General features: G+C 37.7%; 1 protein-coding gene across 1 annotated transcript in view; it reads right to left on the bottom strand.

The window, feature by feature from the left end:
* The window catches only part of ERP44 (endoplasmic reticulum protein 44), a 93,600-nt gene that overhangs the window by 46,697 nt on the left and 25,669 nt on the right, over positions 1-21,234 (bottom strand). Inside the window, exons 2-4 of the mRNA XM_035016210.1 lie at positions 11,251-11,323; positions 9,003-9,042; positions 4,510-4,625 (exon numbers count right to left, since the gene is read on the bottom strand). Coding sequence (XP_034872101.1) covers positions 4,510-4,625; positions 9,003-9,042; positions 11,251-11,323 — 229 coding nt within the window. The remainder of the gene's footprint in view (positions 1-4,509; positions 4,626-9,002; positions 9,043-11,250; positions 11,324-21,234) is intronic.

Raw genomic sequence — 21,234 nt, 5'->3', positions numbered from 1 at the left:
ATATACAAAAATCAGTTGTGGGGCACCTGGGTGGCTCAGCCGTTAAGCGTCTGCCTTCGGCTCAGGTCATGATCCCGGGGTCCTGGGATCGAGCCCCGCATCGGGCTCCCTGCTCAGCGGGAAGCCTGCTTCTCCCTCTCCCACTCCCCCTGCTTGTGTTCCCTCTCTCGCTGTGTCTCTCTCTGTCAAACAAATAAAATCTTAAAAAAGAAAAAAAAATCAGTTGTATTTCTAGCAATGAACAATCAGAAATTAAAATTTAAAAATCAATGCCATTTATAATAGCACCAAAAAATAAGAAATAGGGACAGATTTCACAAAGATGTGTGAGACTTAAGAAAAAAATACCAGACAAACCCAAAATAAGGATATTTTACAAAATACCTGACCAATACTCCTCAAAATTATCAAATGTCAAGAACACCTGATACTAAATGCAATATCCTGGATTTTGGAACAGAAAAAGGACATGAGTAGAACCAATGATAAAATCTGAATAAAGTCTATAGTTTTAGCTAATAGGAATATACCAGTGTTAGTTTCTTAGTTGTAACAAACGTGCCCGGGTAATGTAATATGTCAACATTAGGGTAAACTGGGTAAGGACTATAAGAGATCTTTGCAACTTTTCCCCCTCATTTTGGTTAGAAATTAACAAGCCGATTCTAAAAGTCATAGAGAAATCCAAAGCAACTAAAATAGCAAAGCCACTTTGAAAAAAAGTACAAAGTTGGAAGATTTATATATTACTGACTTCAAGACTTACTGTAAAGCTACAGTAATCTAGAGAGTGTGACGCTGGTACAAACACAGACAAAGCAGTCACAGATAAATATATCAACAGTACAGAATAGACAGACTAGAAAAAAGATCCACACCTATATGATCAGCTGATTTTGAAAGAGATGCAAAGTCAATGAAGAAAGAATAGTCCTTTCAACAAATAATAGCAGAACAGTTTGATAACTATATGCAAAAAAAGAACTCCAATCTATACATTGTGCCACATGTAAAAGTTAACTCCAGATGGATCATAGAGCAAAATTTTATACTATGAAATTTATGAAAGCAAACATACCAGAAGGTCTTTGTGATCCTGGGTGAGGCAAAGATTTCTTAGATACAGCATCAAAAGCATAACCCATTTTTAAAATAGCTAAGTTGGACTTCGTCAAATTAAGGCACTCTCAAACAGAACTGGAGGTCTCGCACTTCCTGATTTCAAAACTTATTATAAAGCTATAGTCATCAAAAAGTTGTGGTACTGGCATAAAGACAGACATACAGACAAATGGAACAGAACAGAGAGCCCAGAAACAAACCTTCACACATGTGGTCAAATGTTTTTTGACGAAGGGTACCAAGATCATTCAACGGTAAGAGGACAGTGTCCTCAACATATGGTGTTAGGAAAACTGGATGTCCACATGCAAAAGAATGAAATTGGATCCTTATGTTGCACTCTACACAAAAATTAACTCAAAATAGATAAAAAACTAAACATACAACCTACACTGTAATGCTCTAAGAAGAAAATGCAGAAGAGTTCCAGAACATTGGATCTGCAATGATTTCCTGGCTAGCACCCCAAAAGCACAGGCGACTAATGTAAAAACAGATAAACTGGACATCAAAATTTAAAACTTCTGTGCAAAGGACATAATCAACAGAGTGAAAAGGCAACCTACAGAATGGGAGAATAACTGCAAATCATTTATCTGATAAGTGGTTAATATCCAGAATACATGAAGAACTGCTATGACTTAATGACACAAATCACCTGATTAAAAACAGGGAAAGGCCTTAAACAGATTTCTCTAAAGAAGATACACAGATGGCCAACATGCATAGGAAAAGAGGCTCAACGTTACTAAACAGGGAAATGCAAATCAAAACCAGGATGAAGTAGCACTTCATACCCTTTAGGATAGCTATGATCACAAAAACAGAAAAGTAACAGGTGTCGGCAAGGATGTGGAGCAAACTGGAACCCTTGTCCATGGCTGGTGGGAATGCAAAATTGAGATATAGCTACTGGGGAAACAGTATGGCGGTTTCCCAAAAATTAAAAAATTTAAGTACCATATGATTCAGCAACTCTCCTTCTGGGTTTATATCCAAAAGAACTGAAAGCAAAGCCTTGAAGAGATATTTTGTAGTGTTATTTATAATGGCTAAGAGGTGGAAGTAACCCAAGTGTCCATCAATAGATGAATGGGTATACAAAATATGGTGTTACACATACAATGGAATACTATTCAGCCTTAAAGTGGAAGGAAATTCTGACACATGCTACAACATGGATGAACCTTGAAGACATTAACATTATGGTAAGTGAAATAAGCCAGACACAAAAACAAATACTGTACGATTCCACTTATGTGAGATTTATCTAGAGTTGTCAAATTCATAGAAATAAAAAGTAAAATGGTGGTTGCTAGGGGCTGGGGGAAGGAGGAAATGGGGAATTGTTTAGTAAGTGTAGTGTTTCAGTTTTATAAGATGAAGTTCTGGAGACTGGTTGTACGGCAATGTGAATATACTTAAATCTATGAAACTGTATAATTAAAAATGGTAAAAATGGCAAATTTTATGTTCTGTGGATTTTACCACAATTAAAACGAAAGACACTCTTAAGACACTGGAATGAGAGAAAATATTTACAAATTATGCATCTGAAAAAGAACTTACATTCATAATATATAAAGGGCTCTCAAAACCCAGTAAGAAATTATTATATCCGTTCATAATTTAACAGCCATGTTAAATTAAATAGACTGACCATACCAAGTGTTGGCAAGAATATGGAACAACTGGAATGCGTCTACTCTGCTAGTAGATATGTAAAACAGTACAAATACTTTGGAAAGCAGTTTGGCAGTTTATTAAAAAGTTAAACATAAACTGACCTATGACCCAGGTATTTCACAGCTAAGTTTGTGCCCAGAAAATATGAAAGTATATGCACAAAGAGTTGTACCTAAATGTATATAGCAGCTTCATTTGTAATAGCCCCAAACTGGAAACAATCCAACTGTCACTAAGTGTATAAACTAACTGTGGTGTAGAGCCATACAACAGAATGCCACTCAGTACTAAAAATGAACGATACATGCAACCATCTCAAAATAACCAGGCTGAGTGAAAAAGCACCACCACACACACACATACATACACACACACACAACACAGTATATGATGCCACTTACATAAAATCCTAGAAAATACAAACTAATCTCTAATAACAAAAAGCAGTTCCACGGTCCCCTGAGATTGATGCAGGAAGAAAGGGACCGCAAAGGGGAACAAGAACAATTTGGGGAATGACAGATAAGCTGGTATCTTGATTGTGGTGATGGCTTCACAGGTGTATACATGTGTCAAACATTGAATTGTATAATTTAAACTTGTGCAGTTTATCTTAATTATATCTCAATAAATCTCTTTTTAAAAAGAAACAAATCCTACCAAAGAACCACCTGCCTAATAGACATTTCTCCCCAGACCACAGGATTCTTAAGGTCCTTCCAGTTCAAAACCTCTACATTCCAAATGGCATCTAAGGAGTGACCCAGGGGCCACTCTGTCTTACAATCTCTAAAGAGAGTGGAAAATGTGAATAAATCATCAATAAGGATTTCATAATGTCACTTTTAAAAAGTGAAGAATTACACAGAAGGGATAAAATATTTAAAGAGAATACACAAGGGAGAATTAAAAAAACAAAAAGAAGAAAGTTCCTGCCTTTGAAGAACTGACACTGCAATGAGTGAGACAACTAACACACAATGAACCAGAGCTACAAAACACAGCGAGTCTGGGACCACGAGAGAGGAGAGTTCATGTGTGATGGACGCACCCGGGAGGAAACACCACTGCACGCGCACTAACCCAAGTTAGCGAGATTTGTCACGCACACGGAAAACCAAGCTCTGCTGGGACCAGTGAAATCCAAGACGCTGGACTGTAAGTGAGTCTACCCTAAGTTTCTCAACACTCTCAATAACTGTAATCTGTAACTACAGCTAATTACACCTCAAAGACAGTCTAAGCCCATTTTAGTGGAATCTTTTAAATAACAGAAACACGAAAATCTGAGATAGTTTTATCTGCAATGACTACAAATGGTATTTTTGTAGGATTCTAAAACTAACAAATCCATTTTTTCCTAAAATTTTATTTCAATTTTATTTACTGATTTTGGTATTTGCTTTGGCAGAAAACATTGCTAGTTATGATTTACTACCCATATGCTGATTCTACTATATTTTAATGAAAAAAATTACTTCGCAGGCAAAATGCAAAGTAGTATTATAAGTACATAAAGATTAAATATTAACATTTAACCAAAGTCACTAGAACTTCCATCTAAAGCAGTACATTTTTTTAGCATTAAAAAAGAAAAGAAAGAGAGAGTGTGGGGTGTGTGTGTGTGTGTGTGTGTGTGTGTGTGTGTGTGTGTGGTGGGGATGGGACAATTTCTTCCAGACTGCCTATTGAGGTACTTACAGTGCTGATCACAATCAACTCTGGCAAACACTACTTGATTTTCATTTGGATATTCTTCCTTAATGACATTAGAAGCTTCCTCAAAAATTGGATGCAACATTTGGCTGAAACGACACCTATGTACAAAGAAGGATACCAATTAAAACTGAAAAGCAGAAGCAATAAAAGCCTATTTCAGTTATTATCCACTGATATGTAGTATATGTACAATAAACAGCTTTTGAGACAATCACATAGTTAATTTAGTCATGGACCTGGAAGCCATTCATTGAAGATGAAGACAATTTTGAATTCAAAGACTATTCCAATTCAGACTGTACAATTAAAAGATTTTGTTTTTTGCACCTTAAGAAAATCACCAATATTATAAAGCACACAGCTAAGGATCTCTCACAGAGGCCAAGAAACAAGTCTGATATAAGCCCTTAGGATGTATCTCCACTTGGACTTGCAACTACTAAGACTTGGGCATTTATAAAAGAAATTAGCTTTCTCTAAATAATGAACATATTTTTAGACTACTATACAAAATCTTCAAGAGGTTAAGTTTATTGCAAATACTAGACTGATTCACCTGACTAGGTCAATCAAATTTCATAGGCAAGTTAGTATACTAAATAAGCTGCATGAAAAGAATATATAGCATACAATACAATGTTCCCCTCAAAATTTACCCCTGGTTAAAATAGGCTTTCGTATCTATGAACATATTAAATGTATTAAGTTCAGGAGCAAAAATGTGCAACTCCTAAACAAGCCTTCCTATTCATGTTTCTTTTGTCTTTTCTGTTCTGTTTTTACTTTTAAAAAGGGGCACAAACCCCACAATATTCCAGAAACTTGATACTTCCAATTCTGACTGCCCCTTAATCAGGCCAACTACCTCACAAATATGTTGTAGGTCATTAAAGGGACCTGATAAGAAAGAGAAGAATCAGAATCAGCACATAGCCAGCTGGGTTAGAATAGCCATTCTTGTATGAAAAAGGTACTGAGTATTTGTTAACAAACAAAACAAAACACAACTGTAACTGCTACTCTTGCTTCCAGAGTCCTTTTCCACCAAGGAACTTACTTAAATGAAGCCTGTGAATTCTTTAATCCGCAGGTGATTAGGTTATACCTATTAAGTATAATTCAGCAAAAGTCTGATAAAGCCCGTGAAAGGGTGCAAACTGTATCCTTCCTCCTTATTTCTTTTGGTAGATAGCTCCTCTAGCCCACTCACCTGACTTCCTAAGGAGATGTCCTAGAATATATCAAGGAGACACAATCTGTCTTCAATCTCTTGCTTTCAAGTGGCTCTTTCCTCTTTTAGCATTCTTAAATCTCTCCCATCTGGGATAGGTGGGTGGGGTCTGTGGACATCAGGGACCGTGTCTTATTTGACTATGTATTCTAATAAGCATTTCAATATATGTCTGTTAAATGATTAAATTGATAGGACGGAGGAACAGGAAAGGCTAGGTCCACAAGTTTATAGTTTTCTTTTTGTTTTTAGAGAGAGCGAGCACGGAGCATCAACAGCAGGGGGAGAGAGAGAATCCTCAACAGGCTCCGTGCCCAGGGCAGAGCCCAACATGGGGCTCAATCTCACAACCCTGAGATCATGACCTGAACCGAAACCAAGAGTCGGATGCTTAACCGACTAAGCCACCCAGGCACCTCAAGTTTGTAGTTTCTTATAGATTGCTGAAAATAGGGTGCTGGAGGGCAGGGGATGCATAGGGTAGGAACTGATGAATGGTTTCCTGAAGAATCAGGATATGGCCTAGTGAAGAATTAGTGCACAGGCTCCTGGCTTAAGGGCAAGGTAAAGGCATATATTAGGGGCTCCTTCTTTCTGGATTGTGCAGTTTGCTGCCCAGTAAGCATTTAAGCAAAGGTTCATGTTTAAAATAGGATCAATTTGAATACCAGAAGGTGCCTGGGAAAGATGAAATAAAAGTTCAACTGCAATATCACCATACCTTCATACACATGTATCCATACATACGGAAAGTTACATTTATAAAACATAACAAAAGCAACAGATCTATTAAAAGGGCCTTAAGGGTCATCTGAATCCAATCTCCAATCTAGTGCTTGAATCCACCCTTTACAAATCAACCAAATGGGTAAAAGTCTTTGCAGGGACAATTTGGGGGTACTTACTAGTATACTTATTAATATGACCTAGTAGGGGGGAGGGGGGAAATAAGCTTCAGAGTCAGACGTACCTGAGTTTAAATCCCAGTTCCACCACTTACTAGCCGTATGACCTTTCTGAGCCTCAATTTCCTCAACCTAAAATGGAAATTATAATACCTACCTGCAGGGTAGTTCTGAGCATTAAAAACAATGTACATAAAGAGCGTGGCACATTAACAGCATTATTAAGTACCTACTATGTTTCATCAGTCTTTGAAGCAAGCAGTATTTTTAGGCAGCTCCATTAGAGAATTGCTCCTTAAGCTGTGCCACATTCATAACTCCAAGCAGAACTGAGAATCTGGCCTTTGAGGCCACAAGGTATAAATCTATGTCTTATGGTTAATTACCTAAGTTTTATCAGTTGAATGAAAGAGTACTAACTCATGAACAACTCAAGGTGTTCTTTGGGTAATATGCTTTCCCAAATAACCGCAATTAGTCCACATTTCCAATAGCTTTTGCAACAAGGTCAGTGGCACATTCTCTTTCTTACAACACACAAAATCCCTCAATCAAGAGAACCGTGTTCTAGATTTAACTCTGCCACAACTCTGTCAGGTAACCTTCGGAAGACACTTTACTCCTCTGGGCCTGAGTTTTATTTTTAAAGTGGATCGGACTAGATAATCTTATACCCAATTCTGTGGCTACTGTTACATGTGGACAAAGCCAATTTACCTTGGAAAATGCTACCTTGGTTATACACTTTAGAAATGGCATTTTTCTCTGTGTATCTTCAACATTTACTGAAGTTCTTTAAATATCTATACATCATTCATTCAGTAAATATCTATTATGTACTTATCTGCCAAGTACTATGCAGAATGCCTGGGGATTAATGTTGAAAAAAGATAGATATGGTAACTCTTCATAGAGCTAAGGCTGTGGTAGGTAGCCACCAATTAAACTACATCATACAAGTGTTCTGATGAGCTAAGTATGTGGTGTTATGGAAAGACAGAAAAAGGGTTGGAATAGGGTAGGAATACTGATCTAGGAAGGTGACCTGGAGGAAGTGGCATCTAATCTAAGACTTGAAAGATGGTTAAAACTTAAGTATGTAAATAAATGGGTGAGAGAACAGTGACCCATCCAGGCAGAGAAAATATCATGACTGAAGGTCCAGTGATGAAAGAGTATAAAATATTACAGAAACTGAAAGATGTTCAGTATAACTGGAACAGAATGTGGGGGTGGAGAGAGGCAAGAAATTAAGATGTAGAGGTAGGGTAACTTCAGGTCTGAAGTCACTGGGGACTTTCTAGGCCAAGGTAAGGGACTTCAGACCTCAAGTTAGTGGAACACCATTTAAGGGTTTTAAGATGAAGTGTAACCTTACTCAGTTTGCACTTTAGGTAGACCACTCTGGCTTATAGAGAACAGAATGGAGACACATAAGACTTGAGGCACAGAAAATAAATTAGGAGCTTTCACAGGAATCTAGGTAAATTGGACTGTGGCCTGAAGTAGGTGGTGGCAATTAGTGGGTAGTAAGCCTTAAAGGGTCAAATAAGATACAGATTGTCTAGGAATAAGGATTATTAATGTGAGAGTTTCAAGCTTATCTCCAACTCAAGCTCCCTTCTACCTATCCCCATGTCACATTCTTTAACATCTACTACGTGTTTATGCCCTGGTTTTAGATGCTAGGAATGCTGAGTAAGACATTATCTCTGCCCTCAGTGTTGGTTTGCACAAATATAAAAGACAAAATAATGTAGTAAGAAAAAGAAAGTGGTATCCAGTGCTATATGAACACAAAAGACAAGGATCTGATTCAGACAGGGGAAGGAGTAAAGGCTTCCTACAAGTAGTAGAAGATACATGTTTAAAAAGTGTCAACAATATATTTCCTCCTACACTTGCCACATCCACATCCTCACCTCCAAATACTGTTTACTTCCTCAGTCAGAAAAATACAGAATTGCAATATGTACGTGTGTGTGTGTGTGTGAGAGAGACAGAGAGAGAGAGAGAGAGAAAGAGACAGAGAGAGAGAAAGAGAGATGCGCTGGCAGGGAGAGAGGATGGATTTGAGTTTTTGTTGCTGCTTTTAAGATGTGGGATAATGGAATCAGATATATTTTTCTCTTAAAATACAAACGATCATGAAATTAAGCTGCTTCCTTTGTGATTGAAACTTAACTGACTTTGTATACGAAATAGTGTCTCACGTAAGAAAAAGGCTTCCCCTTCACCCTTTCTAGCAAAGAAAAATTCACATGCAGCAAGAGAAAAAAAACTAAATGATGCAACTTCACCCCCCCACTGCAAAAAACATAAATAAGATTATTACTTACCAGTCAGCATAAAAATTTACTAAAGCAACATCAGCATTGTCTGAAATTGAAAAACAAAACCAAACAATCTAAGTTAATTGTGTCCACGTAACTGACATAATCAAAGAGATGGTTTTCATCATGATCTTTTTCCTATTTATGTAAAGGCCTGCTAAAAACACACAATAACAATTAAGTTACCTCTAACTCAGAAACCCATACACAGAGTCATGGACAGGTTATATACCCTGCGTTATAAGTTATATAATCCTTTTCCCTATATCCTCCATCTTTATACCTTCATTGAATGAATATAAAACAAAAGGGGAATCAAATCCAGATCAGGAAAGTAAACTTTATACTAAATAGCCTACTCTCATTTAAAACTTCTAAATAACAAAAAATATATGTTAATAAATAAATAAATAAAAGGGAAAAAAAGAAAAAAACTACTAAATAGCCTACTCTCATTAAAAGTGAAGTGGAACTCTAGAGGGGAGGGAGGTGGGGGGATGAGTTAGCCCGGTGATGGGTATTAAGAATGGCACGTATTGAATGGAGCACTGGGTGTTACACGCAAACAATGAATCATGGAACACTACATCAAAAACTAATGATGTAAGGTATGATGACTAACATAATATAATAAAATAAAATTTAAAAAAAAAGTGAAGTGGAATGATCTGGATTTGAATAATCCTTTTTCCCCCCCTTAAAAGAGAGAGTGTGAGCGGGAATGGGGGGTAGAGGGAGCAGGAGAGAAAGAATCTTAAGCGAGCCCCAAAGCAGGGCTTGATCTCATGACCAGAAGATCATGACCCGAGCTGAAATCAAGAGCCAGATGTTCAACTGACTAAGGAACCCAGGTGCCCCTTGATAATCCATTTTTTGATCTCCCATATACATGAATAACTGAGAATTGGCTCTGCAAGAAAATTCTATTTCACAGAAGAGACCTGGGTAACTAAGCCATTTCTAAAGTTCAGATGTCTCACTAGTTGCAACAAGTAATCTACAACTAATCATGTTGTATAAGATGCACATTTTCTGTTTCCTATCCATTAAACAGCTCTTCTTTGTTGCAAAAATAACAGTATCATTTGCATAGGAGGATGTGAAGTCATGAGAAAGATACATTTGTTCCTTTTGCCTAAACTTCATACAGAGAAACTAAACTCAAGTACTCACAAAAATAAAACACAAAGATATTCTAGAATTTGAAAAATGAAAGGAGAATGATTTGTGAGTTTCAATTCTCTTCTTCCTTTTTTACCTTCAAAGCACTTTTTATCCACTTGCTTCTTCACTCTGAAGCAGTGGTTCACAAACTCTACTCCCTGGACCAGAAGCACCAGCAGCACGGACAAACTTACAGAAATGCAAATTCTCAGGTGGGGTCTAGCAGTTTCTATTAAAACCTTGGAACCAGGCCTAGCAGGACGGATATTAATAAGTCCTCCAGGTGACTCATGCATGCTAAAGGTTATAGAACCACTGCTCTAAAGAGATCCCATAATATGGGACAGCCTTTTTACCGTTTAAAACCAATTCCAAGAACACAAAACAGTATATGATGTTCAATGAATAACTCCTTTTACTTTTATTATTTTTGGTTTAGTTCTGCTTACATCAGTGGATGCAATGGAGTGCTTTAAAAAAAGAAGAAAGAAATTGTTTATGCATTCATTGTACATTTTCTTAAATCTCCTAAATTACGATTTTCTATCAACCATGTTTTCACCTTCCCTCTACTACTTTTAAAAACAGAAATGTTTCCCCCCTGAGATAACTGTATCCACAATCACACTGTCAGCAAACAAAGCATTCAGTAAAACACTTATTTAACTTAACTGAACCAATGACAATAAAAGAGATCAGAGTCGGTAAATTAGTTAAAAGTTAAAAAAGTTAAAATATTTCTAGACTGTGTCCTAAGATCATGAACGTTTAGTATCACACAATGGGAACTGCTGGCCTCTAAGTAAGCTCTAGCAAAATACTTTATAACAGTGGTAGTTATGACAAGGCAAAGAAATATAATAAGACTGAAAGTTTATCTGTAACACAGGAAAAGAGACTTACACAATTTAAGAAATTTTACTAAAATTTACAAAAATCAAAACCAAAAGTGCTTTGTTAATTCAGGAAGCCATGAAGATAATCAGAATGCCAGCTCCTCAACTGTTCTAATAATTAAGATTTAACTTTGTTTTTGTATATAAACTGGCTCTTTCTAAAGAAGCATACTTTAAAATATCAAGGTACTTACTTAAAATGTCATCTATATTCTCTGTATCAAGACTTGTTATTTCAGTTGTTACAGGAGTAAAAACCCAGGTTACCTGGAAATTTTAAAAATGTGAAATTAATAAATGTTTTCATAAAAGGCAAATAATGCAGAAAGTCTAATAAAAAGAAAATGAAAATTTTTAATAAAGTTGGTTCCACTTGTTATTTACAAAATCACCCATCAATTGGTTTTAATTTTTATTATCTTTATTATTATTCTAACCTCTCACTAGATCAACAAAACAGAAGAACTTTTTTTTTTTTTTTAAGATTTTATTTATTTATTTGACACAGGGAAAGAGTGAGAGAAAGAGAGCACAAGCAGGGGGAGCAGCAGGCAGAGGGAAGGGGTAAGGAGAAGCAGACCCCCCTCTGAGCAGGGAGCCCAAGGAAGGGGGATGGGCGGGCTTGATCCCAGGACCCTGGGATCATGACCTAAGCTGAAGGCAGATGCTTAACCCACTGAGCCACTCACATGCCCCAGAAGTACTAATTTCTAAGCCTAGAAACTGGTCAAATAAAACTCCCTATATTTCCAAATACACAAAAGTGATTGTTTCTAAACAATTAAGAAATTAAGAATTGATTAATTCTTTTAAATTAATATTTCAACAACTTTATGGTGCAACAAGAAAAAATTTACTGGATTATTATCAATTTGGAAAGAATACAAAACCAAAGCTAAGTCTGCTGACTCTATCCTACCATGTTTCTAAGATAAAACAAAATAATAAAGAGAAGAATTCAAGAAAGACTTCAAGTTGTGAACCAAAAACCTTTCCTGCCGCATCTCACATACTGGTAATAACAATGCGTTAAGCGAGAGGATCTTAAAAAGAGAATGCAAACTTTCTACTTCCAAAACATTGAACCCAAAGTTCAAGTTTATCAAAGAAAATATTAGCTTGCCATCTGCAAAACAAGGAAAAGATAAACTAAACTAGCAACAGTTCACTTCGTTTCAAAAGTAATACTTAGTGAATTTTATTTTTAGGCCCCACCTTTAACACCCTGTGTGTTAACGGAAATCCATTCACTGAACCGTGGCTACGAGTGACAACTAAGTCGGGCCCTGAGGGACTGAAGACTACCCCTGTGCCCCCCCATTTCACAGACACTTTAGTTACAACTGTTACAACTCAAAAAGTGTCTACTTCGCCAACAATACAATTTCTGAATGGTATAAAGAGCCATGTTGATGCTGGCAGGTAAGCAAGCCCAGCTATCTGAAATACTCCTATTAATTTATTATTTTCTTAGAAAAAGCCAAATAGCACTAGTCTTATTTTCAAGTTCCCATATTCGTGCAGCCAATAGTGCACTACTGTTTCTGCTAGCAACCAATAAAGTCTACTCTGCTACAAGTAAACCAGGTAAGTTAAAAATCTCGAAATATTTGACATATGACTAATTTCATTATTTTAACCCCCGAAACATTAACTGGAAAGATGAGATTCCCTCATTAGTCATTATTCCCTCACTATCCATATCTCAATGAACACATCCTTCCTCACCAGTGTATGACCAGCTCTTGAGAACTGCGTAAACTGTTGAAAGATAAACTGAGGCATATTAAAAATTTTAAGAGTTCATTTGAGCAAAAATCACTTTGAATCAGGCGGCATCCAATCTAAGAGAGAAAAGGAGCTCCAAGGACCTGTATAAAATGAAAGGCAGAAGAGAGAAGGAAAAAGGAAGTTTTACTAGGCAAAAAAAAAAAAAGTGGGTTATTGCAAAGTCACTTTCCTTTTGGGGATGGCAGAGGTCTATGAGTCATATTACCAAACTAGTGCAGACCAGGCATTTCCTGGTTGACTGGTTTAAAATTCCATTTCTGGGAGAGTCAAAACTGTAGTAAGTCTTAGTTTGGTAACATGGGGCTTAGCATAAGTAACTCCATCTTGGGCCTGTTATTTTGTTTTTAACAAAGCCAATTATATTAATATAAGACTTTAGAGTGAATTATGTTGAAAAATTCAAGAAGGTGATGCAAAAATATTACCATAAAGCAACAAAGTTGGTCATTATCAAAGTCAGGTCGTTAAATTTAACTTGACAATCATTTATGGAGCATCTACTAGGTACTGAGGGCACAAATGCATAAGGCATGGTATGCTCTACCTTGAGGAGCTCTCCAAATAGTGGTGATAAAGAGGGGAGAAAAATATCAAATACAAATAACCATCTTCAGTTGTATAATCCAAGGAAGCCCATTTTTGAAGAGGTAGTTATCACCCATCAAAGTTGTTTACAGAGAAATATATTCTAAATTTAACTGTTTTTTACTTTGAAATATTTACATGGCAAAATATTTACATGCCAGATGATAACCAAAATGAGACAACAATCAAATTTGGCTGCATTAAATACCTATTAGTTTAGAAACATGGTGCTAATAAGCATGCAACTGGTAAGACACATTCGGCTAACAGATGTGTTGCAGAGGGCCCAAAGCAAGAAAATGGTCTCTGACCCAATCATCTCTCTGCCCTGTAGGGTGTAAAGGAGGTGTTTTATCATTAACATTTTTATTAATATGCAGTATAAAGGGAAAGACAGGTTGTTTATTTAAATTCTTAGCAAGCTCCACTAGTCTGACAAATTGTTTCTTTTCATGTCAGCCCTAAGCCTAAACAAAATTCTCCCAGAAAAACATCTTTATGTGTCAAATGCTTTAGTGCTTAAGTAAAATAAAGACAAGTAGCTTCTAGACCAGGCAAGTAGCTCTAGACCAGAAGAGAGAGAGTGTAATCATTCATTTTTTTAAATTAAGACTTGAAATAAACTTTTAAATTTATTTTCTTTAAAAGAAACAACAAAAAGCTACAAAGACATTTTAAATAGAAGATCTTAACAGACATGGAGAATTTTAGCCTCTAATGATGGAATATTTAGACAACATATGTAAATATACAGATGTAAACTTATTTTTTAGGAGTTGTTCATTCTCTTCAGTTCATTAGCTCTTTTTCTTGCCGAGAAAACTGAGAAGCATCTCCAATCACCTAGAAGTCACTAGAGAATTCCACCACATGCATTTTGTACCAAATATTAAACATTTCAGTCTGAGATGTGTCGAGTGATGCAATCTTGTATAAAAGGCACATCAGTGAAATGTCAAATACTGTACCCTAATTCATTGAAAAAAATAAAGAAGGTGACAGGCTAGCTTTAAATAGGAGCTTCTTCAACAAGTAAAGAATATTTTCTTTCATTAGAAGGTTTTTTAAAATTGAGATATCTTTGGGAACTCTAAAGCTTTCCTTTCTTTCAATTTCCCTGTATCCTCCATGACCACCTAACTGGCTAGTGATGCCAGTGCGCCAGCCCTTATTTCCATAGCATGTCCGAAGCCACCCAGCAGCCAGCTGCATTTCCCAAAGCACAACCCACAATTTTTCTGCTTCCCCCCCCTTTTTTTTTTAAAGATTTACTTATTTGAAAGAGAGCACCCACGCTGGGAGGAGAGGCAAAGAGAGAGAATCTCAAGCATACTCTCTGCTGAGCGCAGAGCCCCAAGTGGGGCTCAATCACATGACCCATGAGATCACAACCCATGGTATCATGACCCCAGCTGAGATCACAAGTCAGACACTTAACCCACTGAGCCACCCAGGCGCCCCTCCTCTTCTCCTTGCATACAAGGTTTCCTCTACCTGGAGTGTCCTCTTCTCCACTACCACATAATCAATATTTCAAAGACTGACTTCCTCTTCCATGGAGATCTGTCTGGTTCTCCTGGTTGAAAATAACTCTTTCTCCAAAGTCCAACCTATTTCAGGGGGTGGGGATAGAAAAAGGCGAACGTGCACTAGAGGAATAGGAGTTACCGTGAAATTAACACTCTTTCCCGATAGACATCAAGTTAAAACAAGATACAATGAAATACAGATTACATGATAAAAGACAGTATTTTAGAAATAAATTTTGTAAAGATTTTTTGAGTAAGCACTCTCAGTGTCAGGTCAAATTTTAATTATTACAATGTTTTGTTTTTTTTAAGATTTTATTTATTTGACAGAGACACAGAGAGAGAGGGAACACAAGCAGGGGGAGTGGGAGAGGGAGAAGCAGGCTCCCCGCCGAGCAGGGAGCCGATGAGGGGCTCGATCCCAGGACCCTGGGATCATGACCTGAGCCGAAGGCAGACGCTTAATGACTGAGCCACCCAGGCGCCCCTAATTATTACAATGTTAACATACATATATGCTATAATGCTAGCACATACAAAATGCTCCGGCACTCACTGCTAAGCCCCAGTACTGTTCCTCTTTTGTGAAAACATTAACTGAACAAGACACTAATCCAACAGGATCTTCTTCAGAAGCATGAACTAATGTCAGTAATAACACATACTGGAAGTGATTTATTAAAGCTTCTCTGTTCATAATTATACAAATAAATTAACAAATTTTCCTTGTATATTAAGGCCATCTGAGGGGCTGCTATTCAAATACACCCTTAGTGGGAACCACTATGACACTCCCTGAATTGAGTATTTCCCTTCAATCTAACCTGCCCACAGAGCTCAGACTGATCTTTCCAAATGCTGCTTTGCATACATCAAATCATATGCCACAAGAATACACAAACCAAACCAACCAAACAAAAAAACCTCCAAGGGTTTTCTCTGTCTACAGTATAAAAGCCTAAATCCTTACCCTGGCATTTAGGACCATCCACAGGCCTGCTTTCCTAAATAATATCTACTGCTCCCAATCCATATCCTATCCTCCAACTAACTTGAAGGACAGAGTAATCATACATTCTAGTGGGCCATATACTCTGGCTTGCTTGAGAATAACCCAGTTTATGCCTGTCGCCGTGGAATATTACTAATAGCACCACTCCTTTCAAATGGGTCTCAGTTCGGGCAATAAATTATATGGTCACCCTATTTGCAGGAGACCTTTGGCAACTGAAAGGAATTACAAAAAGCTCCTCACAAATCCCAAACTATTAAGAAGTATATGTTTTCCCACATAATATACAGTAAAAGGAAAAACGGAATGAGAATGAACAGAGAATAAAGATGGAATCTGATATGAATGCTGCTGAACCAATTACTAGCCTCACTCACTGACTGAGACACTAAGTTCTTCACAAGGGAATAAAATCAGTAATTTCAAGGGTCACTCACAAACAAACAGTCCAAATCCTGAAGTTACGAATCCAAGAATGCAAGGAGTCTACAGTACATGCGATTCCTAAAATGCATCTCCTTACTCTCCTGCATCCATACTTTGCTGGTACAGCTTGGACCATCCTGCTTGCAACGGCTAGAAGGGCTATCTAGCTTTCAAGACCCAATTCAAAAGCTATCTTTTCTATGAAGACTCTCCTGATGATCCCAGACCCCGGTGATTCATTTCTCTCTCCTCTGAACCCACAGAGCACTTTCTGGAGGGTGTTAACAGATTATTAATTCACACAAGTTGTCTATGCTATCTCACCTCCTTCAGGATATTGAGTACCTTGGAAGAGAGACTGCACCTTATTCAATTTTGTATCCCACAGATCATTTACTACAATAACCCATTTGTATACAGTAAGTACTCAAATATGTGCTAAGTAAATGAAAGAGCAGATGATGTTAATACACTAAAAATTTAGAGGGAGGGTGATGGAGGTGAGAAATGGAGGAAAGAACAGCCAACAAACATTTTTTTTCTTTTTTTGAGAGAGAGAATGAGTCGGGCGGAGGGGAGGTGGGCAGTAGAGGGAGAGGGAGGGAATCTTAAGCAAGCCCCACACTCAGCATGGAGCCTGACACACAAGGCTCGATCTCACAACCCTGAGATCATGACCTGAGCGGAAATCAAGAGTCAGACACTTAACTAGTCTACTGAGCCACCCAGGTGCCCCCCAACAAACATTTTTCACATGTTTGAGAATAATAAGGTTATCAAATAGGAATAAAGTCTATTAAAACTTGCTTTTAATTATGTAATGGTGAAGAGCATATCACTAGGTGATTATTTACAGAGTTAGATTTAGAGGAAACCTCAGAAGTGATCTTCCTACCTCTTACAGAAAGCCTTCTACCTCACTAAGAGCTGTGCTGAGCTTCTAGTTATACCCTCTCTGGTTCCCCCACAGCTATACTCTGCCATGATTTCCAGACACTTCCGCACACAGAATACCCTCATTTAAGAATAGCTATGTTACACTGGTGGATAAAAATGTAATACTTCTTGTATTGTTTTAAAGGTGTTAACATGAAAATAAAAAATTTAGGACTTTCGGGACCAGAATCTAATAAAGTATCAGGCAGAAGAGGTTATTAGGTAGTATTTCTGCTAGCAAGATTGATAAGTCACAAAAGCATTTATTTGCTAGGCTTTGCTTTAAGTGTTTTATTAGCATATTTTAGTTAATGAGTTTAGAAAACAAGAAGTATTTCCAGCGAATTTGTTTGTTTTAAAGCTTAATACCTTAAAACCTTGTTATTTAAAAAAAAAAAATGGTCCCTTGGGCACCTGGGTGGCTCAGATGGTTAAGCGTCCGCCTTCGGCTCAGGTCATGATCCCGGGGTCCTGGGATCCAGCCCCATGTCTGGCTCCTGGCTCGGCAGGGAGCCTGCTTCTCCCTCTCCCTCTGCCTCTGCCTCTCCCCTGCTCATGCTCTCTCTCTCTCTATCTCTCTGTCTCAAATGAATAAATAAAATCTTTAAAAAAAAAAAAAAAAAGGTCCCTAAAGCAGCAGTACTGGCATCACCTGGGATCTTGTGAGAAACGCAGACTATCAGACCCCAGACCTACTGAATCGAATCTCCACTTTGAGAGGATCCCCAAGTGACTCCTATGTACATTAAAGTTTAGGAAGCACTGCTTTAGAGAGCAAAGCCTCCAACTCTACAAGCAAGCATGTAAACCCATTTTAAACTCTGTACAAATGTTTGTACTCCTCAAATATGAACACAGGCAGGAACAAGTAAGACTAATTTGTGAGAAGTCTGCATTGACATGCAAAATACTGTGATTTTAGAAAAATGTGGAGTCTGTAATCTTATTAGAAATTTACAAAGATGTTAATTTTTTAAAGTATTCTGCCTACTGCCTGAATAGATATTTCTGCATGAAAATTACTGGTATAAAATAGGAACTTTAATAGAGAATGTTTCCTTCCATGTGGCATTACCATTCTCAACTGACATTACATCTGCTAGGCATTCTGCAGTAATAGCTTCGTGTATTTGTGCTCAATCTTTCATTTTCCTGCCTGTCAGGAGAGTCTCAAAGCCCTTTACAAACTGTGTCTCTCCTATAGCAAGAAATAAGTAATGTACCAGGCAACAGCTCTCTTCCATTCTAATCCAAATTGACAAACCAGCCTACTACCTGAAGTCCCGATGCCATGGGACCCAGGCTGTTTCTCCTCCCTGGGGCCACTTCTCTGACTCTCAGTTTTGCATTAAGCTGGCAGGCAACAGAAGCATAGAGATTTTCAGTTGGCTGCAAGGAGCTAAGAGATATGAAAGATCCCCAGAGGAAAAAAGCTGAGGCTGACAAGCACTGTAAGAGCCCTGAAGCTGAGTATCAATCGAGGCACATCTCACTGTTAGTATTCCCAGAAGCATTATAATGAACTAGAAGTTCAAAAAGAGGGGGAAAATAGGACTAAGTATAGAATAACACTGGGAAGCTACATTAACCCTTAAGTTGCTCAATGATACAACTTTTGGACAAGTGATACAAATTTTGGGCAAGTAGGAACCAATGTGCTTTTATAAAGAAACATTAGAACAATTATAACATTCCTCATTAAGTAAGTCAAGATATGGTGGGTGCAGACTTGTTTGGGAAAATAAATTCTATACCCCCAAATAAATCATTCCAATATAGGTAATATAATCCCTAAACTCAAATTCTGCCAGTAGAAACAACCATAGAAAATAAAAATAGGGGTGCTTGGGGGGCTCAGTAGGTTAAGGGTCTGACTCTTGATTTCGGCTCAGGTCATGATTTCAGGGCTGTGAGATGAAGCCCCGTGGCGAGCTCCGTGCTGGGTGTGGAGCCAGCTTAAGATTCTCTCTCTTCCTCTGCCCCTCCCTCCTCTCTTTCCCTCTAAAAAATAAAAAAAATAAATTACTGAAATCCATATTTTTTTCTTGTACATTAGTTATTTGATCATGCATGGATTTCCACGAAAACTGATGCCATTTCACAATGTACTGCAAAGCTTCACTAATCAAAACAGTGTGGTACTTGCACAAAAATAGAGATCAGTGGAACAGAATAGAAAGCCCCGAAATAAACCCACAATTACATGGTCAATTAATCCATGACTAGAGGCCAAAGTATACAATGGGGAAAGGATAGCCTCTTCAATAAATGGTGCTGGAAAACTGGACAGCTACATGCATAATAATGAGACTGACCACTTTCTTATAACATATACAAAAATAAACTCAAAATGGATGGAAGACCCAAATGTGAGACCTGAAACCATAAAAAACCTCAAAAAGAACATGACAGTAATTTCTCTGACATTGGCTGTAGCAACATTTTTAGGTACGTCTCCCCTAAGGCAAGGGAAACAAAAACAAACTACTGGGACTGCATCAGAATAAGAAGCTTCTGCGCAGTGAAGGAAACCTTCAACAAAGCAAAAGGCAACCTACTGAGTGGGAGAAGGTATTTTAAAAATGATCTATCTGATAAGGGCTTAATATCCAAAATATATGAAGAATTTATACAACTTACCACACACATACACACACAAATCTGATTAAAAAGGGGTAGAGGACCTGGAGACATTTTTCCAAAGACATACAAATGGCCAACAGACATTATGAAAAGATGCCCATTATCACTCATAATCAGGGAAATGCAAATCAAAACAACGAGAGGGGTGCCTGGTTGGCTCAGTCGTTAAGTGTCTGCCTTCGGCTCATGTCATGGTCTCGGGGTCCTGGGATCGAGCCCCATGTCAGGCTCCCTGCTCGGCGTGAGGCCTGCTTCTCCCTCTCCCACTCTCCCTATTTGTGTTCCTTCTCTCGCTGGGTCTCTTTCTGTCAAATAAATGAATGAAATCTTAAAAAAAAATAAATAAATAAACCAACAATGAGAGATCTCATACTGTCAGGATGGCTAAAATAAAAAAGAAATAACAAGTCTTGGTGAGGATGTGGAGATAAAGGAACCCTCATGCACTGCTGGTGGGAATACAAACTGGTGCAGCCACTGCAGAAAACAGTATGGAGGTTCCTCAGAAAATTAAAAATAGAAGTATGAGATGATCCAATAATTTCACTACTGGGTATTTACCCAAAGAAAACAAAAACATTAAATCAAAAAGATATATGCATCCCTACGTTTGTTGCAGCATTATTTACAATAGTCAAGATACTGAAGCAACCCAAGTGTCCATCCCTGATGAGTGAATAAAGAAGTTATGGTGTGTGTGTACTTGCAAAAACAGTGTGGTACACACACACGTACACACACACACTGGAATATTACTCAGCCATTAAAGCAAAAAATATGAGATTTTGCCATTTGTGACGACATGGACAGACCTAGAGGGTATTATGCTAAGTGAAATAAGTCAGAGAACGATAAGTATCAAGTGATTTCACTTACATGTGGAACCTAAAAAACAAAACAAACAAAAAGCAGAAGCAGACCCATAAATAAGAGAAGAAACTGATGATTACCATCGGGGAGAGGGACATGGGATGGGCAAAATGGGTGAAGGGGAGTGGGAGATACAGGCTTCCAGTTATGGACGGAATAAGGCACAGAAGTAAAAGGCACAGCACAGGAAATATAGTCAATGGTACTGTAACTGTGTTGTATGGTGACAGACAGTAGCTACACTTGGGGTGAACAGCGCATAATGTATGAACTTGTCTAATCACTATGTTGTATACCTAAACCTAATGTAACACTGTGTCACCTATACTAAAAAAAAAAAAAAATGATGTTGGGGTGCCTGCATGGTTCAGTCGGTTAAGCATCTG

Source organism: Mirounga leonina, unplaced genomic scaffold (genome assembly GCF_011800145.1).
Source record: "Mirounga leonina isolate KUSES-001 unplaced genomic scaffold, KU_Mleo_1.0 Mir_170, whole genome shotgun sequence".
NCBI lineage: Eukaryota > Metazoa > Chordata > Mammalia > Carnivora > Phocidae > Mirounga > Mirounga leonina.
Note: the sequence above shows the minus strand (reverse complement) of the source record. Positions and strands in the feature narration are given on the sequence as shown.